Source organism: Crassostrea angulata, chromosome 2, assembly GCF_025612915.1.
Source record: "Crassostrea angulata isolate pt1a10 chromosome 2, ASM2561291v2, whole genome shotgun sequence".
Classification (NCBI taxonomy): domain Eukaryota; kingdom Metazoa; phylum Mollusca; class Bivalvia; order Ostreida; family Ostreidae; genus Magallana; species Magallana angulata.
The window spans coordinates 34,249,570-34,276,502 of record NC_069112.1 but is presented as its reverse complement, the minus strand read 5'-3'; the positions used below and the strand labels follow the sequence as shown (position 1 = coordinate 34,276,502).

The 26,933-nt window shown below is 32.1% G+C and overlaps 2 protein-coding genes across 5 annotated transcripts; one reads left to right on the top strand and one right to left on the bottom strand.

Annotated features, from left to right (window-relative positions):
* Nucleotides 1-26,933, top strand: LOC128172303 (uncharacterized). Its single transcript, XM_052838100.1, has 27 exons — nucleotides 1-85; nucleotides 2,434-2,495; nucleotides 3,518-3,595; nucleotides 4,005-4,079; nucleotides 4,329-4,436; nucleotides 4,574-4,655; nucleotides 4,901-5,027; nucleotides 6,648-6,729; nucleotides 7,142-7,324; nucleotides 9,750-9,873; nucleotides 10,086-10,202; nucleotides 10,401-10,528; nucleotides 10,766-10,890; nucleotides 12,517-12,659; nucleotides 13,394-13,510; nucleotides 14,046-14,140; nucleotides 14,978-15,107; nucleotides 15,286-15,461; nucleotides 16,359-16,440; nucleotides 16,917-17,039; nucleotides 17,629-17,745; nucleotides 17,851-18,084; nucleotides 22,271-22,372; nucleotides 22,796-22,924; nucleotides 23,520-23,642; nucleotides 23,809-24,042; nucleotides 26,165-26,933. The coding sequence occupies exons 1-27, from the start codon at nucleotides 1-3 to the stop codon at nucleotides 26,410-26,412; spliced, it is 3,429 nt and encodes a 1,142-aa protein (XP_052694060.1). The 3' UTR covers nucleotides 26,413-26,933.
* LOC128172302 (zinc finger protein 862-like) lies at nucleotides 18,362-22,234 on the bottom strand. Of its 4 annotated transcripts, none has more exons than XM_052838096.1 (6): nucleotides 20,932-21,056; nucleotides 20,589-20,812; nucleotides 20,186-20,409; nucleotides 19,668-19,885; nucleotides 19,336-19,459; nucleotides 18,362-19,231 (listed from the first exon to the last, which is right to left on the bottom strand). In XM_052838096.1, exons 2-6 carry the CDS (start codon nucleotides 20,700-20,702, stop codon nucleotides 18,742-18,744), a joined length of 1,170 nt encoding a protein of 389 aa, XP_052694056.1. In that variant the 5' UTR covers nucleotides 20,703-20,812; nucleotides 20,932-21,056; the 3' UTR covers nucleotides 18,362-18,741. The 4 variants fall into 4 exon arrangements, 3 of the variants coding, with proteins under 3 accessions (XP_052694056.1, XP_052694057.1, XP_052694059.1); XM_052838097.1 differs by having other exon boundaries at nucleotides 20,186-20,280; XM_052838099.1 differs by lacking the exons at nucleotides 19,668-19,885; nucleotides 20,932-21,056 and having other exon boundaries at nucleotides 20,186-20,280; nucleotides 20,589-20,726.

The following is a 26,933-nucleotide window of genomic DNA, read 5'->3' as shown; positions in this document are numbered from 1 at the left end:
ATGTGGAGAGCAATCTTGCTCACGGCGATTCCGCTGCTTTTACTTGGGCTAATTATTCCGTCTTCAGAAAATGCTTATCTAAGCGGTGAGTTTAAAGCATTAAGATATCATTAAAGTAAAGTAATTTGCTTTAAAGTAAGAAAATATTCCGTTTTCATTTATTTACTTATTCATGTAGGAAAGATCTAATTTCATTAAATATTTTCCTTCTAAAACATCAGATATCCTAACAAATAGTTCTAATTTAAAATGTGCTAAAGGACATATTTTCTTTTTCTATTTACTATTTGGTATTTAACATATTTTGATTTAACAGATGTAATATAGTTTTGTTGGAAAATAACAGTAGAAACAAGAAATATATATACTCTATAACATTACATATTGAATAAATGAAGAAATAGCTGTCTTAGAAATAAAAAATATAAGAGAAATAAAGGCAGTTCTTTTTTCTCATTTTTTTTGTTTTTTGTTTTGTTTAAAGTAGATCCGGTGTTCTGTGATGTCATACTTTATTGTAAAACTTTGAATTCTTTAAAATTTGTGCAAAATAGTTTTATTTACTTTATGAGAATACAATCACATGGATGTAATTAGAAATAATCTTATGTTCAAGATATTTTTGCAGCTAAATTTTATCCTAAATTTTCAATTTTTTAAAAACATTTTATCTATGCTAAGGGGAAATAACTCTTTTTCTGACTTTTCTTTCAGTTGTATATCTGAATGCTACAATTTTTTCTAATCCCAACAACCAATATTAAAATGTGTTCGTAGTTTTAGTTTTCTAACACAGTTGACAAAAAAATTAAAAAAGATAAACAAGTTTCTGCCTACAAAGATTTTACTTTTAACCAAAAAGTACGGTTTTCTTATGCTAAAATATGCTCTAGTTCATGTTTATCTGACTTCTTAAAAAGTGTGATGACATATATATTTTTCCTAACAATTGATGAAATTTAAGTCCATTAAGTTGAAATCAGTTCTTTTTTCAACTTTCATCAGAGAATTTTACGAGTATGAAATTGCCTTAAAAGAGATATCTGATCAATTTAAATAAAATTTTTAAAGCTGTGAAATCAGTGTAATAACATTAGTAATATTTTTTTTTCTCGGAGAAGTTAACAATATAACAGCCAATTTGAGTCAATCTACGAAAAAAAAACCTAGAAAACCTGCATGGATATCTAAACTGGTCTTTATCGATGTAATTTTTTATCCACACAATAATATCTTTTACTAATGTAACTCTCGATGCAACAGAGTTTTGTTTTTTTAACCAACAAGGTGAAAATATCCAAAAATTAACAACACTTGCAACGTTGTTTGCGTTTACTTATATTTTCTATTGCTTGTAATTACATATGCGTGTAAGGTGCATGTATATCGGGAAAATGATAACCCTACCTTTACAATTTGTGCAATACTGAAAGAGAGTTTACAATTGTTTTCAGATGTGTAACGTTGATGCTAATTTGTAACCACAAATAAAGGAAAATGTGACATTCACCATAATTTTGCAAATTTAACGCAAAAATAATGCTCTATTGCGTGGCGAAATAGGTTTAATTGGTTGAGAAAGTGCTTTGGTAATATAATCATGTAGATTTTTTTTAAAGTTATGAGTATTTACCGAGATTATGGATAGAAGAAAGATTCTACGCCAATCAAACATTTTATTAAGTTTTTTTGATATATTCGATGCCGTAGATAACGTCTTTTAAATTCATAATATTAAAAATAAAACAAAAAACTATTAAGTGTATGTATATTAAAATCTACATTTTGAACGATTTGAGACTATTTTGTTTTGCTTACAATGGGATTCTTTTTATGTTTACACATTTTTCTTTCTATCCCTTTTGTTTTTAAAAAAATCGCTCAGTCAATTCAAATTATTTTATGTCGGGAGGGGATTGTTTTCAATGTATTTTATTATGAATAAGCTTAATTTTTTTATGTTTTTTAAACCTTGTAGTATTATCATTTTTGAGACCGTTGAAATGAAAAAAAATATTGTTTCAGCAGATTTTGGAAAGCAGTCGGCCTAATTTGTTTGTCACCTTGAAAACTTTATAAAATGCACGCAGATGCGGTTATGTAATCATACTGCAATTGGGCACTCTTAATATCTTTTCATTTAAATTATTTGGGCTTATCAAAAAATACATTTAAAAAAATGCATCAACAACATAATAAAGAGTTTTGCAAACCATACAAATGTCATTAGAAATGTTTTGTTATTTTTTTTTTTACAAAAGAGACACTTTGCATATTCTACACAAGCAAATGGTTTGATAAATAGTCGCAATGTCTACAGAAAAATTACATAACATTTTGCCGATCCAATCAAAAATTTAATGTTTCACGAATAGGATAACAATTATATAAGATATTATCAAGCTAAAAAAAATCGTGTATATTTTTTTGTAGGTGAAAGAAGAGAACTATTCAAAGAAATAGAGCGAGAATTGGAAAGATACGACTTTTTCAAGGTAAAATGTTTTACACATTAAACGAGAACACGACAATTTGTCACGGTTTATTTGCATATACATGTTACATTAGGTAGTAAAAACCTATTTTGTATATCAAAATAGATGACTATACGTAATGTTAAAATGCACTTGCTTTTTAAAATGTTAACATACTTCAAATAAGCTCAAACTTTCGATTGAAATAATGTATGAATAATAACAAATTTGAATTTAAACTGTCTCAGGATACCTATATCCTAGCTCCAACTTCTAGCCTGTAAGTTCATAAAAAAAGGATTGGGGAAAAAGAATGATCATTATTTTGTTCATATTTTTTTCCTTCACTGTAAACCAACTTTTATTCACGACGATATTAATCTACGCTTCAGTGGACATCAACTGGTTCGCGACGACAAATTTTAGCGAGTAAGCCTTGTAAGACATGTACTGTTATAATAACCATACGACAAGGGCTGCTTCGCGGCAAGTAATTTTCGCGACGAAAATATTCAATTACATTTGACTTTCCTTTGTTTTTTAAACTCGGAATATTTCTGCAGTAATCTGACTCACGGTATTCGATTCAAATTCTTTGATCTATGATTTGTTTACAATCAAGAAAAATGCATCGCCTTAAAAAAAGGTACATTCAAATGCATATACCTATTTACTGACTACTGTGGGCTCATTAGATTTTAGTGTTGGCTTAATTTTCGTAGGATTCGTTGGTATCTCTCATCCACGAATTAACGTCCTAAACGAATTAATAGATTAGGGTTATAAAGTCATATTTCTTTTTTTAGGAATAAGATAAAGCACAAAATTACGTCCCCACTAACCTGTAAAACTTCAGTAATCTACTGAAATTTGGCTCCACAGTATACGATAGCAATTATTGTTTCCATTCGACAGCATTCATTGCTGTCTCATGGTAAAATAAACATGCTATCGTCCTCATTTCTAGTTATAATCTATTCTGAATGTCATTTTATGTTTTATCATAACTGATCAATTTTGCTATTTTATTGCATTCTTTACAGAGGGAGAATAGCGAAGATAACGAAGATGAGAAAAAAGAAGGTGACAATGACGAGAATGCAAGTGTTATAGATGATGAGGTATGTTGTTGTAGTTGAATATTATGTTGTGATATAGTATACAACAGCAGCTATCCTTAAAGTTTACAACTGTCTTTTGAAAAATTCTTTACTCATTTTTAGTTTGATAAGAAAGAAGTTACAGTAAAACACCCTCATAACGAAGTGTCAGGGAGGGATGATTGTTCCTTAATAAATAATGCTTAACAAAATCATAGCCAGGATTGATGCACCATGCTTTTAAAAGGAGAATCATCTCTTCTTTTTCAATAAGATAAACTTACCATATCATATTAGATACATGTACATACATTTAATTCATTACTACATGTACCAGTTATTCAACATTTAGTCACTGAACTCCAAATTGTCATTATTTCAAAACGATTATACACTCAGAAATAAAATCTTTCATTTTTCTTAATTTAAGGATGTCGACCCCGATGATCCAGATATGCAACTTTTACTAAGCATGGGAGTTGTTGAGAACGGAGTTCTAAAACATGTAAGCTTCATTCTGATATCTTGAACGTAAATGCAATGTGAAACAGTTTATAGGAATGTAACTGTTTATATATAAAATTTTATAGATTGTTTTTACCAATTAATATATTTTTAAATATATTCGTTTGATTTTTTAAAAACAATCGTTTTAGGAATGACTGATTACAGCTTTTGCAATGCCTTCAAAGAGTGTTATAATATTTAATTGATAACAACAATCTATAATTGTCTATAATCTTTAATTGTCCAGCCTGAAGGACTTCACCCTGAGGAATCAAAAAGGGTCAAAGCAGAGGGTTTATATAGAACAATCGAAACAGAGGAAGAAAAAGATAAAGAAGGGGAGCCGGGAAAAGAGGTTCATATGTTTGATTTGTTATTACCTACATTTTTTGTATTATCTTGTCTATGCTATTGTTAAAATGATATAGCAGTTACAATAATTCTGTAGGAAGAGAATGTCTTTTTTTGAATTGATCTGAAAAATTGTTTTAGAAACGCAAGAAAAGAAACTTTGGGCCAAATTGGCCAAACTGGCCCAAGGGGATAGTTCCATTTGTAATAGATTCCAGTCTAGGTGAGTACAAAATTCTTGCGGTGACTGAAACCATGAATATTTCTCACAAATCGAACAATCTTAAAAATGAAGAACACTAATACATTGTAGTCATGATGTGTTAGGTAAAAAAAAAATTCTTGTTATATACATGCAAATTGTATATACTGGGCATAAATTTTCAATGCAAATTAAAAGAAAAGTGAGTTAAAACTAACGGATTTTCAACACAACGAAATTGTATTTTATTGTTTAAAACTGTTTAGTTGCCAATAGAAAGTATTTTCTACAAGCGGTCGAGCTTTTTCATAACTTGACCTGCATCCGGTGGAAGCCGAGATCACCGGAAGTGGAAGCTGAAGTTGGACACAAAGGATACACTCTCGTCAGAAAGTATGGGAGTATCAAGTTTCATTAGAAATCATTACTTTTTAAACCCAATGATGTTCAAAACGAAATAAAGAAAATTTATATGATATGGTTAAAGGGCTGCCCCCAATTTTAACCAATTTTTAGAAAATATCGTAAGAGAATAAAATCTTCATTAATCATTGTACAGAGGATGCTTATCTTTGTAATCTTGATTTAAATCATCATTGCCCTTTTGCTGTTTATCTTTGACGTCACCTTAACCAATTTCTGCAATTTTGCAAACAAATAAAAATTATTGTCATTTTTTTCCTTATATTCTGTATTCGGAAACATAGAGTGCATGTCTGCTAAGTACGATTTTAACATATGTTTTTTCTTCATATAATGATAAAAATCATTATAAAAAATGATACTTGAGTAAGCCTGCTCTCGATGTTTCCCAGACGAAAAACCAATTTACCAAAATAAGACATAATTCATGACGTTATTTCAATATCATTACGTCACTGTGGTGATAACCTTTTACACATTTATTTTTGATTACATGTAAGAAATAAACAGCAATTTAAAAAGTTCACCGGAATATGAAGTTGGTTTGTCACGTGATCAAATCCTGTGAAGCCTCAAAACATTGCTGTTTATTGCTATTGCTCTTATTTACGTTTGAAAAAGACAAATCGTCCAGAAATGTTGAAATAACCGAGATTTCATTACCATTGTGACGTCATGAAAAGTTTATACAGAATGAAACGTTTTGCTATTCTTAAAGGGGTATGGTCACGATTTTGGTCAAATTTTATTTTTCTGTTTTTATTATTTACAATGCTTTATGAATGCATTTCTAATGATCAAATGAAATTTGGGTGCCCGTCGATGAGTTTTAAGCAAGATACAGGGCCCACAATTCTTCGTCATGTAAACAAGGCTCGTTCCCTGTTTTTGTTTACATAGGTTCAACATACCAGTAAAAAATCTTTTTCAAGATGATTTGTATATATTCTTATTCATTTATGCATAAATAAAAAGTTCCTAACGATTGCCACATTTATTTAAGGTCTAAAACTGTAATTTTCACTTCAACATTCAAAATGTAAACAAAAGCTTTGTTTACATGGCGAGGAATTATAAGCTCTGTAACTCGCTTATATCTCAACAAATGACACTCAAATTTCGGTTGCCTATTAAAAATGCCTTACTGAAGCATTATAAACATTAAAATCGAAAAAATAATTTTTGACCAAAATCATGACCATGCCCCTTTAAGGTTCATATAAGGAAACATACTTGCAAATGTAAATATTAAGATTTAAACTTACTTCCACACTTTTTTTTTTAAAATTCTTTATAATACTTTATTTTTGGGGCAAAAAAATTTTACCGACACATTTTTGTAAACATATTTTACATGTATTTAATTGATGTATTCTAAATTTTGATTTTGAAAATGAACATTGAAAGTGTAGATGCTTTACAAAATTACTTGTCTACATAATATCTTCCAAATACGTTTGTCAATAACCAAATTAGATTTAACAAATGTCATTTTAAAACTAGGGATCTCATAGTTTAACTATTTCTCTATTTAAACAGTATTTTAAGACTTTAATATTAAATTATTGAAATCACTTTTTCCTATCATAGTCGAACAAGCTGTAGTTCTGGTGTTGGATTCTCTGGTGACGGTGAGCATATAATCAACTTGATGGAGCCAGGCTGTGGATCGGTAATCATTAAGAATGAAACAAACTCTTTGTTATAATATCGAATTATAAAATAAACTACAAGCCATATGAAGTACGTGTAACTTCGTTTTCTCTCCAGAGATTTCAACCATCTAATAATTTTTTTTTTAATTCTTGGCTCTTTTAACTGATTTCTTTGTCCAACAATAAATGATACAAATCTGTATCTTAAATATTACTTAATTTTCTATTGATGTAATATGTTTTATGAAGTTTCTTTTTCCTAATTCAAAATGCATCTTTCACGCATTGAATGTGTTTTAACTGAAGACAAAACTATTTTAGTGTCTATTCATTAAATGTTGTGTAAATATTGAAAATACTACTATTTAACAAAATAAGAGCAATTACATGTATAATCATAAATAAGAAGTACATACATTTATTCAATAGGTGGGTGTGGCAGTTCATGAAATGTTACATCGAATAGGGCAGAGGCATGAACATACTCGAAGTGATCGCGATCGGTATGTACAAATTAGATGGGACAGGATCGATCAAAAGAATCAGTACAACTATCATCGACGACTTACGTACAACAGAAACCCCTATGATATCGGGAGTATAATGCAATATGTAAGTATTTTACTGCAAGACTATTTTTTTGTGCTTCATAGTAACAGGAAAGGTAATTATAACCTTCATTAGTCAATAGTTGCAATTATCTAATTTTAGCTCTTTTAGTGATTCTAGTAATTGGGGAAACCTTTTCCTTTATTGTTTGCTATGATGCACTTCTTGAATCGTAAACAATTGCTGACACAAATCAGATTTAGTAATACAGTGACAAAAAATATATAGGTTATGAGATTTCTTTTTCCATGATTTAAAAAATGGTCAGAGACTTATTTATTTTAAAACTGTAAAATACAAGGAACAAATAAATGATGAAGGCATTAATAATGAATTACTAGAACGATGCTCTGAAATCGTATACTAGGTCTTCATTTTCATTAAAACTTAACATAAAATTATTCATGTCGAGTCGGACTTTGCTAAAAATAAAGTCCTGATTATAGGCATTCAAATCACCAGTGTTTCTATAAACAGCACAATTGTAACAATAAATGAAACACCTGACTGAAACTATTCATGTTGAGTCGGACTTTGCTAAAAGCAAGGTCATGGCTGTAGGCATGCAAATCACAAGTGTCCCTATAGATAGCACAATTGTAGCAGTAAACAAAACACCTAACTAAATTAGACGCTTCCGATATCCTTTATATTCACACAGAGAGACATGCATTTGCTACTTAATGTCTAATGACTTTCTAACCAATTACCAGGGTTCAGCTGGCCATGGGTTTTCTGGAGTGTGGGTTTTAGTTTCCCTGCAATTGACCTCTTTTTATGCTACGGCTATAAAGAATAATCACACTCAAGCCAAGCTGATTTTGCCTTCTGGCGTATTTATTGCTATATTTTTATCGAGAGGTCACACCTCGTACTTGTAAAAGCATGCACTTGAATTGATTCAAAGATATATGACTTGTGAAACAGAACACTTTTACCGGAAAGGGACACTGATGGTAGCCTACCGACAAATCTGGATGATAAACGCAATGACTCCAATCTTTCTATTGTTAACTTTCCTTACTTTTGTAGCAGTATACCTTCATCACCTGCATATGGAGTTTGTCTATCAGTATTTTCGGTAAGCAAGGGTACAGTCAGTTCAAGCATATCTTTTACAACATACACCATAGCATAGCATAGCATAGCATTGAAATCTCATAGCATAGCATTGGAATCTCATAGCATAGCATTGGAATCTCATACCATAGCATACAACCTCATAGAATCGCATTCGTCATATCATACTATAGCATATCATAGCATAACATACAACATTATTTTAACTCGGTTTTAAATGTTTTTATTCGAAAAAATAAATGTTCATTTGATATATTTGTGGTGAACTTTGGCTTCTTATTATTTCACTTCGAAATGTGTGGAACTCTTCTGTGTATGGAGGCGTTTTTGTTCAAATCTCATAGCATACCATAGCATAGCATAGCATACCATATCATTAAGCCCTTCATTTCAATTTCTCATAGCATAGCATACAAATCTCATAGCATACCATGCAAATCTCATAGCATATCATTAAAATCGCATACCATAGCATAGCATTAAATTGTAAAAGATATGCATGAAATGACTGTATGCTCTACGTAGGAACAGTTTCTAAGACAAGGCATGCTACATGTGTACTGACAAGTTGACAAAACAGGACTATCAACAGTCTCGATTGGAGTAAGACTTTTGGTATGCTTTATGGTCGAGGAAACGACCTTGTCGGGAAATAAAATCTTCCACTTGGTTGCATGCTGACATACTTTTTCAGCCTTGTTGTTAGACTATAGGTAATTAGCTAATTGTTTACGGATTTTGGCGTTCTTCATGATTACGACAAAGAGCACACGGCAGTTGTGACCAGTCAGCAGAGGATGCTCAATCCTTCATGCCACCTGATCTCTTATTCACATGTATGCTTGTTGCTCTGTTCCTGTTTTGTATTTCTCTAAACTTTGATTTCGAACATTGTTTGTTATCACCATATGTCATTTAGAATAAATATCCTTTTTTTCTGTAACATAAAACTGACTTATATGGGACCTGATCCTACCTCTATGTTTGTGGAGGTCCGTGTTTGTTCTGCTCCTGTTTTATATTTTTCTTGTGGATTTTTTATTTTGAACAGTTTGTTCTCACTACATGTCATTTAGAAAGAAATCTTCCCTCCTGAAACTTAAAACCGACGTATTCACAAAATTTGCATCCATAAAATTAAGTATCAAAAACCTTTAATCAATTAAAATTGACCCCTTCAGATTTAAATGATTCCCAACAATTATTTAAGAAAACAGTTCGTCGAACAAAATGTAGTATTGTTCTGCTGCATCATTTGTTATCATGCATTCGTTTACTTACTATAGGTTGTACTATATATCATTCCCTGTTGTTAATTGCAATAATACAAGCAGAATATATCAAACAGGGATATGGAGCGGGTCATGCCGTTGAACTGAGGGATAAAAATCTGCTTTTTCTGGTTTTTCCAAGCAACCAGCTGCTGTCCTTCTACGATATCAAAGACGTTTTGGATCAATACGATTGCACAGGTACATATAACAGCCATCGTAAAGCGTGAGAGAAAAGTATTCAAACATAGAACTATATGAATATAAAATTGTTATCATTTATACCTGTTAAATATCTATGATTTTGTATCAAATACATCAAGAAATAATGCAAATAAATATTATTACATACATATATTTTATATCAATTTTTTTGTTCAATGAGCTAGAACGACAATTTTCATTTTTTTAAGCTCACTGTAAAACTCCACAGAGATGTCAAAACGAAGGTTATGTCAATGCAGAATGCAAATGTACATGCCCGATGGGATTTACTGGGACAACTTGTGAAACAATCATCACAGACCCTGGTTTGTAGTTTTTTGTCAGCTGTGCTTTTGTTATCATTTTTGTCTATTCGTCAAAGGCAGTGTTAAACAATGTAACATGCCATTCTAATTCCAGTACATGTAGTAACCTTTTAGGTTTGAAAACTATTGGTCAGGTAAGTTAGATACATCGTTGAACAGTCAGTTGGACATTCTTGTTTTTTTTTTACTTTTTCCAAGATTGTGGTGGATTTGTACAACTGCAAGAAACTGATCCTTCCCTAGAACGAGATAAAGATATCACTGTTACGTCTCCAAATTACCCGGGCCCAGTTGGTCAGGACAAAATTTGTAGATGGGCCATAAAGGTTACAATTTTTATCAAAAAATAAATGTTGAATATTTTGTTTCATATGACTGCTGTGTTTCTACGTTTTGAGTAAGATTATTAATTTGTTTCCCCTATAGTCTGCAGAATATAATCATTATCGATATCATAAAATTGTTTTTATCTACAATCACGGAAAAATAGACCTCTTGAATAGTCACTGTGATTTGTTATATTATACTTTTTATCATTATGTACTTTGATGTTCAAACCATAGGCACCTGCTGGCTACATTATCAAGATGACGATAGATGACCTCCACATGGCCTATAACCCGGATACACTCCGTTGTTACCACTGGCTGGAGATTCAATACAACCTGCCTGGCCAGCCAGGAGTGAGGTATAGTTTTGCTTAGCCACAGGTCTGTAGCTCCCGTTCTGAAAAAAAATATGAACGACCTGGGAGCTCTAGTGCCATTTATTGAAACAAATTATACTTATTTCGCACAAAAAACGTACGCTAGTTTTGGACTAATTAACATTATCTTTACGCAAATTCAATGAAAACAATTGATACCATTGAATTAATCATGCATTGTACTACAGATATCGTCCCTGTACTTCGTGAAGACACTACACACTTCGGAAAATTAAGTATGTTAATTATATTGATTCGGGAATCGTCATTTTAACATGTTAACAAACTGCACCACTTAACTTTACGGGCCAGATGATGGTGTTTAAAAGAATACCAGATGCAAGTAAAGAGAGGATATTGGTAGTAAAATCCATTTTACGCAATAAATACAAAATTTTTTATCAAAGGCGGCAATTTAGCTCCAAGGTCGTCAATCCGAATTTCTTTCAGACCGAGAGCTGCAGACCTGCAGCTAAGTCTGCTTATTATAACTTTGTTTTATATTCTTGTCATTTGACAATAATTATTAAGATTATCCTGGTATTTAAATAAGGCTTAGTATTCTGCTAGATTTATGTTAAAATATAATGTAAAGACTAACCAAATGAGTAAGATGTTATTAAACGGTATTGTCATAATGGTCGATGTCTAGTACATATATAAAAAAGAAAATGGGGGGGCCTGGTCAATTGTAATGTCAAAGTGCATATACAGGGAAATATCCTTCCCTTTTTTTCGCCCCATTGGCCCTCGTCGTCGGAGAGCAAATTTGAGACTCGGCGAATATCAATATCTCAAGTTATCATTCTTTAAACTCAACGGTGTCTGGGCGAATTTGAGACGTGGCAAAACTGTTTGCAAGTGTAGAAGGGTGAACATTACACTGTTGGAAATAACCCTGTATACAGTGATTGAATTGATTTCCTTTATTTTCTACATTTTTCAGCTACAATGAATATATCTTTACATTAAAAAACTGTTTTTTGTTTCATTTTGAAACATTACCAAAGTAATAGATATAACTGAATTCATACTTTAAGAAGCAGATCAAAAGCAAGTATAAAGTATAAAGTAAAGACTATATGTTTCTTGATATTCATTTTGACTTTTAAACTTGATTTACAAAAATATCTATACCTAAAGTAAATCTAGCAATGGCATGTTTGTGCTGTTTTTGAGAATTACACTTAAACAACTGTTTTTGTTTCATTTTGAAACATTACCAAAGTAATAGATATAACTGTATTCATACTTTAGGAAGCAGATCAAAAGCAAGTATAGTATAAAGTAAGGACTATATGTTTCTTGATATTCATTTTGACTTTTAAACTTGATTTACAAAAATATCTATACCTAAAGTAAATCTAGCAATGGCATGTTTGTGCTGTTTTTGAGAATTACACTTAAACAGATCAACATTTTTTAAATATATGTTTACCACCATTTGGTATATACAATTTTAAGTCAAATCTGATACATGTAAATATATTTTTTTACCACCGATTTTCTTTAATACAGATAGCTTACAAGAAAAGAAACATTCATTGTATTAAATCAAAAGGTAAAAAAAGTAAGGGCAGCCTTTACCACATCTTGTTTCTGTTGTAGACGATGTGGTGACATTGTGGGTGAAAAATTCTTTACATCAGTGGACTCCCCAACATTGATGATTGTAACCATGGATACAAAATTCGCCGGGCACAAAGCCTCGCATAAAGGTTTCAAGCTTCATTTTGAGAAGGAAAGAGAAGGTATTCATTGTAGCAACGCACTTTGAAAAAAAATACGTAATTTGATTTTTTTTTAAAGTGCGTTAAATGTAGCATAAAATTAACGGACTGAAGAAAAAAATCAAAGTCTGCTATAAAGGTAAATCAGTATATTTTTCATTATCGAGATACTTAACGCACTTTGAAAAAAATATGTATAAATCACGCATTATGGAACTAAATTTCTAATTTGTAGCTAGTATGATCATTTGTTTACACTAGTGAATCTCATTTAACAATTTACATCCGTTAAATATAGCCTATTGAACGAAACAATTTAAAAATAATCATTTATGTTGTATAAAAGTATTATTTTTTTCTACTAAACACTAAACTTTTTTTTCCAAAGTGCGTTAATATCGACGATATCATTGCACTTTGAAAAAAGAAAAAAACATAAAAAGTTCATTGACTTAGTCTAAAATCAATGCACCTGCAGACGAATTCTTATTAATTCACGTTATATATATATATATATATATATATATATATATATATATATATATATATATATATATATATATATATATATATATATATAAACACCTTTTAAAATAAATGGATTAAAAAAACAGCGTCAGAGAAAACATATGTATTTTAAACACAAAAGTTAACTTTCATTAACTTTTAGATCAATAATATTTCATTTAGTTAAAATTAAAACATGCTGTGAATTACGCAAGCATTTTTTTTACTTGAATATTTTCTTTGATTAGTCTGCAGAGGCAACCCTTGTGTGTACGGTGTGTGTGTTCCAACTGAAACTAAGGCTTGTCAGTATAAATGTGTCTGTCAGTCCGGTTACACAGGAGAGAAGTGTGGTCAAGTTATTGGTGAGTCGATCTGATATTTTATTTTTTCATGAAATTTGATGTGATGCAATTTAGGTAAATCAGACACTTTATATTAATTAGATAAAAATGAATTGAATTATTCCTCGTTTTTCTTCAATATAAAAGTAAGAATTATATATTAACATCACTAGCTGTTTGCAGGAAGAGTAATCTTTTAGAAATCTTATTTCATAGGTTTATAACTGTTAACAAAATCTTGTGTTTTTTTTTTATTAAGAATTTTGATAGCTTACTTTCTGTTTAGATTCCGAAAATTACCGATGATTAAAACATATAGATGTAAATGTTATCCTCCTCTATTGTATGTATTGGGTTTTTATTATTTAGACCCCCCCCCCCAAAAAAAAAAATTGAAAATTTTTGTATTAAATTGCATTACGGGTTGATTACCGAAATTTTATTGTTATATACATTTCTCAGCTTATGGATTTTAGATAAGATCTTTTTATTTGGTAAAAATAAATATGTTGTCATGGCTTTGTTTACAATTTTCAAATACCTTTATTTATTCTAGAAAATGCAAAACTGAAATGTACATTTGAAAGATTCGAGAAATGTTTCTTCGACAATGTACAGCACGGAGATGATTTTGAATGGGGGCAAGGCTTTGTAAGTAGCAGTTAAAAGTAATAATAATAATAATAATTTTACGCATTGATTTTAAATTCCTGATCAAAATTCAACGTGAGTTTTACATACAACTTTACACCTAAAATTTTGGAAATATTGAATAGTCATTACACATTATAATACATTACAAATTAGAATGTAAGTAGCATATGCATCTTCATGTTCAGTTCTAAAAATATATCATATTTGGAAGGGACGTGCTGAAATATAGAAAAATAAATATGTTGTACAAAAGATTTGGTTATCTTGTTACAAAGGAGACTGTTCTGATCAATGGCTTATGTGACATGCATTGTTAAATTTTATTATGCTGCTTTATTGATCTTTTTACATCGGTTTTTGGCTGACTGTTAATTATATACACTATAAAACGTGTACAAAAAAATTTTAAAACACAACTGCTTAAAGGAGAATCCATGATATTGTAAAATATACCCATATTTTCTAGAAGACGATTTGAAAATTCCTTAATACAATTTGTGTACTTCAATATATGTATATTTATTTTGACATATGTATATCTATATATTAGTTATGTTTCTATAGAGTTCTGTATCTAGATTTTTAAGTATCGTTCCATGCTCAAAATGGCTATGTAAAATGTCCCTTTCACTGAATACCATAATTTAACTGAAGATTTTGAGATATATTTGATTTTCCTTTCTAATGTTTTTGATGGGTTCATTTCTTCAAGTAACAGTATTAAATGATTCTTTCTTTCTTGTGAATAACATCTTTTGCATAGAACTTCTTGAAATAGAGTAGCTGCACATGCATCAGCTTTTTAAATTTAAGTGTACCTTTTAAATTCAAAAGAGACACACCATATCTGAAGGAACAGGTCCAGAGGACGCTTTCAGGGGAGAGCGCTTCTTGTATGCTGAAATGTCGTTACCCAGAGTTTCTGGCAACAAAGCCATTCTACAGACAAGTGTCCCATTACCAGGTGCATAAACTAGTGTCAGTAATAAAGTATTACACAATTGAAAATATGATGAAAGATTGTTTTTTGTCAAGCCTATACAGAAGTTTTATCTAATTTTTTAATTTTAAAAGAAATTGACATATTTTTTGTAAATATGTGATATCCGTCACTAGCATTAAACTTTCTCTATCGGTTTTAGCAAAAGCAGGTTGCCTTTCTTTTGCATACAATATGTTTGGTCGTACTGTGAAGAGACTGACGTTGTATGCCGAAGGAACAAGCTCTGTCAAAAATGTTTTGTGGTCAAAGGAAGGTAATCAGGGTTCTGATTGGTTGACGGCGACAGTAGATGTCTCAGGAACCGAAGGAATGAAGGTAATTATGTTAAAGGTGTAATTAGTAGTATAAATGTACTAATGACCAACTGACACCTGAAGTGAAGGTCATTTATACAGTACGGGTAAGTCTTAGGAACTTGTGCAATGATCAAAACCTAATTAATATCGTTATGGGAAAAATGTCACGAATTAACGGATGTTTGTTAAAGAGACTGTGAAATAATTTATTTGGTGGTGGCCAATTAATATGGATTCTTGGATCTTTGCTTTAACGTGGGGATGTCATTTTTGTGGATGCGTAAGGTTTCACATAAATGTTGAACAAGTATTCCTTTTAAAGAAATGATGGGCATGTATTATCTTTGATCAGCTTAGTAAATGTAGCGCGAAAGCATTGCTGACCATGCAGTAAACATGATAAAAATGAAATATATCGCACCATTTTATTGATTTCCGAAATAGAAAGGCATGAATAGACTTTACTTTTAGTACGCGAATTATACTTTCAATTAATATTCTTACACATGTAAAGAAAAACGTGATTTGATTCATCATGTATGTAACTGTGTAAATATTTACCTTCACGGCAAATGCATTAGAATAATGTTTTAGTAATCTACATGTAGTTAAAGACTAACATGAAGCTACCATTGTAAAGTAAATAAAGTAGTGCAAGGCAAAATGCGTGCGCAAACAGTAAAATTTGCCGGATGCCTAACACAGATACATCTGTGATCCGCCGAAGCTGATCACAAAACGGACTACTTTAGGATTAGTTATCGCCCAAGTTGCAAAGTCCGGGGTAAGGGCCACCCACATATACCACAAAGACTGAGCAAACAACAAATTCTGATAACTCCACAGTACTAATCATGATAAAATAAACCTTAAACATGGTCTGATGACATCATATTTTTAATTGATATCATTACAGCTGTCCTTTGAGGCCATAACAGGAGAATCATGGGACAGTGACGTTGCTTTAGATGAGATCACGTGGGAAATTGGTTCATGTAGTGAGCAAGCATCTACTTTCAAGATATAGTTTAATTTTCTACTATTTAATATATTAATGAAGCCATTGATTTCCCCAAACAAGTTTGATATTTACTTGTTTACAGGAATTGGGTCAATTACAACGGAAAGTATTTAATTGAATTATCATTAAATGCTATTTAGCAAATTTAGCAAATCATACATAACTTTTTATTGCAGCAAAATTTGTTAATAATTACACTTGATTACTATTAAAAATTACCATTACCCCATCCATGTTTGCTCATATTGGGGAAACATACAAATTTAATTCATAAGAGTTGAAACGGGATTTTTCATTCTATTCAAGTTATTGAACATTTTCGTAAAGAAATAGAATGATATTGAAAATTTACACAAAACATGTTTAGTCATTTTGTTCTACCTTCCTTTTTCACATAACGAAGTCTTCTGTACTTATACATATTAGATGCAACAAATTAATATTTATTCTCAGGGGCCGACCTATTCAGTGATTGTGTGGTAGCTGGAAAAGAATATACAGGGACACGAAACTACACTAGGAAGGGTGTGACATGCCAAGCCTGGTCCTCTAATACACCTCATCAGGTGTATTCAGGTACGACATGTTTTAGATTATTATTCATACATCAGGAACAAACCCACAATTAATGCAAATAAGTTCAATAAAATAAGGTATCTTTAAAAGTCATAATATTTGATATTAAGGTACAATAGGATTTTTCGGTTCATTGCTTTATTGAAAATTTTTCTTAAAAATCATGTTCTAGTATGACGTCAGGGACCACGTTATATCGTTTTTGAGCACAATGTGTACAGTCTTTTAAATTGTATTTGTTTCTGATAACGTTATCTTACAACACAATCTCTGCTTACATTTATAAGTCGCATTATTCTTTTAAAAACAGTAATCTGACAACCAACCCCTTTGGTAACGTGTTTTGAAGCTGTTTATTTCTTATATTTACTTTTAAGAAATTTAAATCCTTCAAAAGTATTTACATATCGCATTGTATTGCTAACAATGATGTTACCGCCAAAATAATCAGACAGTTAGGTAATCATTGTGACGTTTGAATTGAAATAAACCTTTTTATATTTAAAAAAAAAAAATCATTTTTGGAAAGCTGTTTGCAAGTGCTTAATATTGCAGTTTATTTCTCTTACTTGTATGTCATTTATGTCAGCGTACTCCTATCTGGCATCTGAGTCGAACTACTGCCGTATAGCTGACGAGCCAAGCCCTTGGTGTTACACAATGGATAATGGCACTCGTTGGGACTGGTGTAGTGTACCGTATTGCCGTGAGTCTTATTCAATCCAAATGACACTTTTCTTTTATTTTTATACATAGAGTACGTCTATTCATAAAACACATAATTGTTTATCAACATATGCTTATTTGCCAGTTGCGACAGAGTGTACCTATACCCTCACCGGCAAGGAGTACACAGGGACTGTTAGCAACACAAAGACCGGTATTCCCTGTCAGAGGTGGGACTCCAAAACCCCCCACGCCCACGACTTAAATAACCTGTTTAAAGACGAAAACTACTGCAGGAACCCTGACGGGAGTGCAGGACCCTGGTGTTTTACCATGGACCCTGATATACGTTGGGAGCTTTGTGATGTACCAAAATGTGGTAAGAAGTTCATAACATAATTATAACCTAATTTTAGTGGCATCTAGAGACACCGTGTTGTTTCGCAAAAACATTGGACTATCTTCCTTCCAGTGTATTTCGTTTCTCTTTAATATTTATAAAATGTCAAAAGTAGTGTTTGACATATCTTGTAAAAGATTGCTGTCCCTTAGTTCTGGTAAAAAGTATGTAATGGAAGAACACGAGTTTGAAGATTGTTATATTTGCAGTAATTCAAAATATGGCTTAATTCATCTAGGTATTTTTATTTTGTTCATTGTTAATGTTATGATTATGAACATTCAATAATTATGGCTTGGTTACTTTAAAATACATTTGTAGCACAGCCACTGGAAATTTAAACCTTTTACACAGTATTTGAAACCATATCTAAGCATAACCCAAAGAATGCATATTTTTAAGATTTACATCCTTTTATGCACTTTAACTATTCATCTCTATAATTATAAATCATCTTATTATTGACGAGGAATACAAGACATTTGATGAAATGTTATAATTTTTTTAATCAATAATAAAATTACATTGTCAAAATTCAAAAACTCAAAATGAAGTGTTGTTAGTGTTAATCCATTTCATTTATTTATGATATTATACAATACTTCTAATAGATGAAGCTTTTATTGTAAATTTGTTTTAATCATATTCTTCGGAATCACAACTGTCATCATCTAAATCTGAAAAGTCTGAAGTGTAGTCTGAGTCATCCAAGTCCGAGTGTTCTTTCTCCCCTCTTTCTCCCTCTGCTTCTTCTGCAGTTTCTTCTGACTCCTCCTGCTCATCTAATTCCAAGATTTCTCTCTGAATGGAAACAGGCCTTTTCCTAGATTCCATAAAACAGGGTCTTCTCTTTGCATTTCGGTTCCAATGAAATATAGACTTTCCTGGATTCCATTCAGCTACACTTTCAGAGTTAAGCTGAATTGTCATCAAGAGAGTCATTGAGGATGACTTAAGCTTGTTCCTCCACTGACTTTTAATGATTTTCATCTGAGAAAAGCCCCTTTCACACTCTGAGGTCCCTGCTGGCAGTGACAAAACAAGGTCCACTAGGCTTAGAATGTTAGGAACACGGCTGATGTACAGATCATTTACTGTACTCCAGGACAGTCCATGAACTCTATGGCTATAAAAGGTAATGTTGATTTTAATTCATCAATATAAAAATTTACAAGAAATTTTCAATAAATTTCAAACATAAAGACTTAACTTTAGTAAATTCAAACATACTTGTTATACAAAACATTTCTTAACACTGTCCATTCTGATTCAATGAGTCCCACATCAAGCTCTTTTTCCAGCAGTTGTTGGCGGTAATGATCAACCAAAGTCTGCACCATCTCATCACCAAAATCTACAAAATTGAAAAAGAATCACATTATTTAGAAATATTTATAAAATTTCACTTCTATCCATAAGCTTACTTTAAATGATTTCTGATAATTTTGTGTATTCTGATATACCAATTTTGATTATTTGTTGTAATAAAAGCAAGCTACAGGAAGGAATATCTGCTTATTATTAGTCCTTCAATTTAATTTACACATTTAATAGTTTAATACCAGTAGCCTCTTCCAGTGATGCAGGCCAAGATGTGAGATCAGCAATTTTGGTTGCATTTTTCACTCCATCATTCACATCACTGAACCTGCCCTCCAAACTATCTGTCAAACCTTTCAACACTCTTTTTATTTGATCAGATGATAAATCGTTTCCAATGAGTGTCTCCCCTCCAAACTGATCTCCAGCATCAACAATTTTTCTAAGTTCAGGACCAGGCCTAGAAAGGTGAATGACTGGCATGCTTAGATATGAAAGCAGAAAAGCTGTGCAACTGTACATCCAATATTAGTTTGATTAGATCTTGCACTCTACTAAAGTAGTTTTAGTTATACTGGACTTTGAAAGTTATAAAAGAAGCTATGACTAAGTGGAACACACACGATTACATAATGCATGATATAGTACAAACATACATAAAATGTGCAAGCAAGCAGTGAGACAGTGAAAGGTTGCCAATGTTATATATTAATCAGCAAGGGTAAACACATATGCATGCAAGGACATACAGAAAATTTACCTGTTTTCGAGCTTCTTAATGTTCGCAATGGTACACTGTAGCTCCTGATGGACTTCATAAAAACATGTTGCTCTCTTTTGTAGACACATGGAGAACTGGGTTAGAAAACCAACAAGATCAGTCAGGAAATGGGCAAAGATAATAACATCCTTAGACCGCAGAAGTTTGACCAAATACTTTGCCTTTGACTGTGTTGCCGACTGGCCACTTCTTTTTAATGCAACCTGCATGTTAATTTTTTAAACCTCAGCAAAAATTAAAATTCTAACTTGTAAATGGGTGTACAATTTAATTAAAAATCTTAAAACTGATATTGTCACTTTGATAGCATTATTAAAATTAAAAACAAATAACCCAACATGCATAAAGAATACAACTAAATGTCTTAATTATCATTCCAAACCTGGCTAAGGTGTGTGGCGAAAGCTTTATAGCCTTTCCACAAGCTCTTTAATGCAGTCTGCACATGGCCCAACCACCTTGTTCCGCCTATTCTTGTTGGCAGCCTTTGGGACATGCCCAGGGCAATGAAAGTGTTTTTAGATCTTTGGTTTGCTTGGCACTTTTGTGATAAAATTTGAATAGTTCATCCAACAAACCATGTACTTTGGTAAAAACGGGTGCTACCTATAAATGTACATAAAACTTTTGAGCTGTTACAAGAAATTAAATAATTTAATTAAATATAATTTTCTTTAGGTAAATTAGTATATTACTGATCAAAAATTTTTTTTTAATACTCTTACCTTCAGAGCAGCTTTATAAGCCAGCTCAACTCTGTGAGACATGCACTGGACCATGATGATGGACGGACTAACATTCCTGCGAAAATGTGCTATTACACCATTTAGATGACTTGTATTCACTGATGCACCATCCCCAGCAAATGCAATAGTTTTCTTAAGAACACTATCCACAGAAATGTTTTTAAAATGCAATGCCTCTTTAATGGCATTGTAAATTCCTTCTGAATTTGCCGATTCACATTCAATCAATCCAAGAAAATAGCAATATGGAACACCTCTGTGAGCAAAATGAATGTACACTATCTCATTTTCAGAAACTGAAACGTCTGTTGACCCATCGGACATAATTGTGCAGAATTTAACTTCAGCTAATTTTTCTTCTATCTTGTATCTTTCAACCTCGGCTATGGAGACCATAAACTCCTTACAACTTTTGTGGTTTTTGTATGTACTACCCAAATCAACACCTTTCTGTTCATCGAGTTCACATAACCACACATAATCTTTGATAGGTCTAGACTTCTTTGCTACGGCATGTGCATTTCGAAAAAGTTTCTCTAATTTTGAAACAGTAGCTTTGTTTAATGAGTGAAGTATTTTTTTTGCAGAACTTTCGCCTTGTGGCTTGTTCCTTGAAGCTGTAATTTCAACAGCATATTTGTGACCTTCTGACTTTTCATGCGTTGTAAGGGCATCATGCTTGAGGTTTGTTGAACCTACCACAAACGGTCCATTTGCATATCGCTTTATTTTGTCGGATGCAGTCTTTCTGATGGCTAGGGGTCCATATACCCCCCTACATTGTTGACAGTACAGTTTCCCACTATTCGTCGCCGTTTCATCACTTATTAACCATTTAAACTCTTCTTTCCAGCTTGGAACAATCGTCCGTCGTCTTTTGTTTTTATCATAGTCTTTGTTTTTTTCCTTGGTGTCAACGATGGTTCGCTTTGCGGGAATCGGCAATCCTAGCCACTTGTGCATCTCGCACGTTAACCTTCATTAGAATCTTGCCGAACAAAATTTATATTGCAAACGCTGGTTGGCTGTGATATTCATATTGGCCAATGAGCGAATAGATTACATTTTTTACATCGTACCTAATTCACAACGATACCTAACAAATAAATAGCGTCTGTACTTTTTATGAAAGAGGTAAACGATTTAAAAATAGTAATACTCGGTTTAAAAATAGAACCCGGCTATTAAAATTTACCCGACCACCGGGCTGTCATCTGAGGTTTTGCCCCCGCCCGCCTGAGAAACTGACCGCCTCGGGCGGTCGAGCGGGCTATAATTTCCAACCCTGGATTAATGAATTTTGTAATTTTGTTAACAGAGAAGATTAGTCGAGAATGCGTAATTACAGGAAGGGGACTAGACTACTTTGGAAAGAAGAATGTCTCTAAGAACGGAAAAACATGTCTCTCTTGGAAAGGCGGTATGTGTGAAAATAATGATTAAAATAATGATTAAAGACAAAATTATTGTTTGCCCATCAAATATTTCATCATTCAGAGCTAATGTGTTTTGTAAAATCCATTTAGTTTTCTTTGTAAACATTCTCTTACAGTGTAAACCAGCAGATGTTGTAATAAGTTATTATTCCAAACTTTCAATAAATGCGCGGCCACAACATTACACTTATGAAATTTTCAACCAATTTAATTGTGTACCAAAAAGAAAGAAATATATTTTCATGTTCGTTTAAGTGGGATCAACAAAACATAAACGAGTTTCTCCATGAACGAGTGTCTTAACATTTACGCATAATAGCATTACACTAAGCATTTAAATAGATTACCTAGGCGGGTGCAATATTTCATTACAAAAAATATTGTTAAATCTGTTTGTATACTACTAGCGTATCAGCCAGTATCGATGGAGGAAGATGCTAACTACTGCAGAAATCCGGACTACTCGTCCAAACCATGGTGTTACGTTCAAGGAGATACCGGACCTGTAAAAGAATACTGTGCAATTCCATCTTGTGGTCAGTGGATATTATATAATATTATATAAATAGTGCCTGTTTGGGAGGGTACATGTAACTTTTGAAATTGACACACCGTGAAAACCATTGTCAATCTCCGCTTCGCGTCGGTTGACAATGGTTTTTGAGGGGTGTCAATTTCAAAAGTTACCCTCCCAAACAGGCACTATTAATTTTATTATACTGAATGTCTTAATTTTAAAGAAAATTTAACTGCTTTTATATAGAAATGAAGTGCATTTTAAAGCAAACCGTACGCGCATAATTTACGCGCATGTAATAATTTGTTGTGTTACCCGTTGCCAAGTGTGTTGCTAACACTGAGGGTAATTGAATGGATTACCAACTGCGGGTAATCCAATCAGATTACTGTATTTAACATGAAAGTATAATAAAATAAATGAGCGACGCATGGACATAAAATGTTTAATTTGTGAATGCGATATATCATTTCTATTTATTGTCCTATTATTATACATAGGAAAGTTGATAATGTTTATGTCTGTAAAAACTAAAGGCTTGTTTTCAATATTTTCTATATAAAGGGCTAACTAATTTTCAAAGGGCTAAGTTGGTTTCTTTTTTTCCAAAACAGCTGATTCTCCATGTTTTCCAAGTCCTTGCAAAAACAGAGGACAATGTAAGGTGGAGGGAACCTCGTTCTTCTGCTCTTGTTTACAAGGATTCTCGGGCGACAAATGTGAGATACAAAAAACTGGTTAGTGAAATATACGTGATTTTGGTTGCACGGTCTTATCAAAGTTAAAATTTCTTTTTTTAATGCACTTTCCTATGAATCATATTTAAAATAATTACAAAATATGTTACAAAGTTACAGAGTCGTTATTGTACACACATCTATTTCAAAGTGTTTTACCTAATAGGTCTTGTTGAGGAGGAATGTAAAAGATCGAGAATAGGTTATGATTATACAGGAAAGGTTCACGTCACACAATCCGGAAAAACCTGTCAGGCATGGAGTTCTCAGATTCCGCATTCACACTCCCATACCAGTCTCCCTGAGAACTATTGCAGGAACCCGGATCTTGAACCTGCTCCTTGGTGCTACACTACAGATCCGAACAAGCGCTGGGAACTGTGCAACATTTCAGACTGTGGTAATTTCTTGTTGGTCTTGTATCTAGAAATCTGCAACATCTCTGATGTGTTAAAAATAAGTTATACTACATGATATTCCTGGTCAGATCTGTAATCTGTAAATTTTCTTAAATTGTATCAATACGTCACAAAATAACGTCAGAAGTGATCTAGGCGTTATAATAAAACCATGATATGTAAACCTTTTTGGCCTACATGCCAAAGAAATCAAACACACTTTAATGTTATCTATTAACAGCGGTTACTCCGCTAATCACATATTAACCTCACAAAATGAGAACATTCTTAGTCCATTTGAAATTGCAAAAACTATTTCAAAATATTTAATGTTATATATTTACAGCGCTTACTCCGCTAATCACATATTAACCTCACAAAAAAAGAACATTCTTAGTCCACTTGAAATTGCAAAAACTATTTGAAAATATCTTTACTCAATAAAAACTGCTTTAAGAATTTAGGTGGCTCACTACAACTTGAAATATGTTCTCAAATCAGCACAAAACTACTTAATTATAATAAATATAATATAACACAAGTAGGCAAAAAAATCGGCAATATTCGATGAAAAATTACATTTTCGAAAACTTAATTCAGTAAACATGAGCAAATGCTCCAGACGAACTCGAACTAAAGATCTGCAGTTCAGAAGCCCAATACTTTAACCACTGAGCTACGACACTGCACTAGCCATTTGTACGATATAAACAGTTTAACTAAAGATTTAAATCACCATTTTGTGACGTAATGTCTTAAAAAGTATAAATCTAAGTGTAGTGGAGTACCCTTAACTATAAAATGAAACAAAATTCACTACTTTACAATTAGAAAAAGATGATAAATAGATGCTATTTAGTTGCAATTTTAAAATACCGATAGTGATCAAAATTACTTGGCAAACTCCAAAATATAATACTATATATTATATTACATAATAGTCGAGACTAAAATGTGTACATGTATGTGGATCTAGACAATGAAAGTCTGGAGCTTGGTGTAGTATAAGGTGTCCGTTAGATTATCCTTAACGAGGCCGGGTCTAATTTGCTTTGCCCTAGATTTTTGGATGAAATTTTTTACATTATTTTCTAATGATATAATTATTATTTTAAGATTACAAAATAAGACATTTACCACACCGTTTGTTTAGGGGGTCATCCCAAAGTTTGTTCATCTTTAACATAGGACCCTATGGGATTTTGCTTGAAATGTATCAATTTTGCTTTTTTTTTTTTTTTTACATTTTTTCAAAACTTCTGCCCTAGGGATTTCTTTTTCTGTTCTACATATTAAAGTTATTGCTAAAAGGCATCAAATTGTCAAATAAAAAAAGCTTTTTTACCTCCTGGTTTGTTCCAGGGGTCTTATCAAAGTTGATTTTTGTATGCCCAATTCCCCAGATTCGTCAGATAATAGCTATTTTTTATTTGACAAAGGCGGAGAAGGTGTTCTTTTTAGTATTATTAAAACATTCAGACATATTTAAGTAATAAAAAAATATATAACATCACATATTAAGGGTCATTAATATAAAATACATGGTAACTGTCTTGAAATATATGAATTAAGCTATATTTAGGCGGGTTAAGAAAACGTGACAGAGGGCTAGGATTGCTGAACCCTCTTCACGTTTTCGACCCGAGCCCAAATATAGCTTATACATGTACTTCGAGATATTTATTTTTATTCCACAATATAACATTATTTTTACGCATCAAACGAGATATTTTCAACAATTTTTGCTGAATATCTGCAGTTGAAACTATCACGCCATGGCGTCAACCAAGCAAAAAGATAACGTCACAATACAAATGAAACGCTGCGCGAAAGCGTGCTCGTTCTGTACTCGTCCTCGTTAAGAGGTCTTTGGCAATCTCCAGAAGAAAAAGAGTCCTTTTTCTCTTTTTTTCAAAATTTGACATTAATAGGAAGTGAATATTTATAAATTTTTGTATTTAACTTGCAGTAAATTAAAAGTACACTTGTTAAAATTTCCAGAAAATTGGTGCATCTAAAACAATATGTAACGATTTGAGCATGTCAAAAATATTCTCAAGTCGTGAAGTATTTGGTTATCATCTTTTCTTTTACTTTATATTAACTCTATTTTTCTACCCACAGTAACACCTCCACTGCAATGCCTTCCAACCAATGATCCTAAAGGCAAGAAATACTTTGGATCTATGACCGTGACAATAAAAGGCGACCCGTGTCAGCGCTGGGATTCACAAACACCACATACACACCGGTTTGGTGGGCTGGCTGATCAAGATAACTATTGTAGGAATCCAGACGGCGAAAAGGTCCCTTGGTGTTACACAACTAATCCAAAAAACAAATACGATTACTGCGCAATTCCACATTGTTGATCATGACTGCAAGCACATGCTTTGCCGGATATATACCAGTACTTAAAGATTAATGTTTATCTCTAAAATACTGTTTATATTAACTCAAGTTATCGCTTCTGTATTTTGAAGCTTCTATGTTAATAAGCGATGCTTGCTCAATAATTATAAATATGTCTTATGTATATTATATTTCATATATTACTTTGATTGTTACACAACAACTATAAAAACATTAGATAAGTTTCGAGATTAAAAATTGACGAACACCAACAAATATCAGATAATAGTTTTGGTGAAAAAAGATAGAAACTACACGTAACTAACAGTAAATGCTGTCGAGTAAAACGCATATTTGTCATTGGAGTTTAATATAGATAAATACCCAAACGATGTAATTATTTTGAATATAAGTAATAACATGATAAAGTTTGAAATTATTTCTGTATAACCATTTTAACAAATAGTAATTCGGCATTAGTTGCCGTTTTTGAGTCAACCTCAAAACAAGATTATGAAATATGGTGGTAGTTCAAAATATG

Coding starts and splice junctions, on each gene's coding strand:
- LOC128172303 (XM_052838100.1), top strand. CDS start 1: ATGTGGAGAGCAATCTTGCTCACGGCGATTCCGCTGCTTTTACTTGGG. Junction 10,529..10,765: donor TTTGTAGATGGGCCATAAAG/GTTACAATTTTT, acceptor TTCAAACCATAG/GCACCTGCTGGCTACATTAT. Junction 17,040..17,628: donor ACCTCATCAGGTGTATTCAG/GTACGACATGTT, acceptor CATTTATGTCAG/CGTACTCCTATCTGGCATCT.
- LOC128172302 (XM_052838096.1), bottom strand. CDS start 20,702: ATGTCCCAAAGGCTGCCAACAAGAATAGGCGGAACAAGGTGGTTGGGC. Junction 19,886..20,185: donor ATTAAGAAGCTCGAAAACAG/GTAAATTTTCTG, acceptor TCACCTTTCTAG/GCCTGGTCCTGAACTTAGAA. Junction 19,460..19,667: donor ATCACTGGAAGAGGCTACTG/GTATTAAACTAT, acceptor TCAATTTTGTAG/ATTTTGGTGATGAGATGGTG.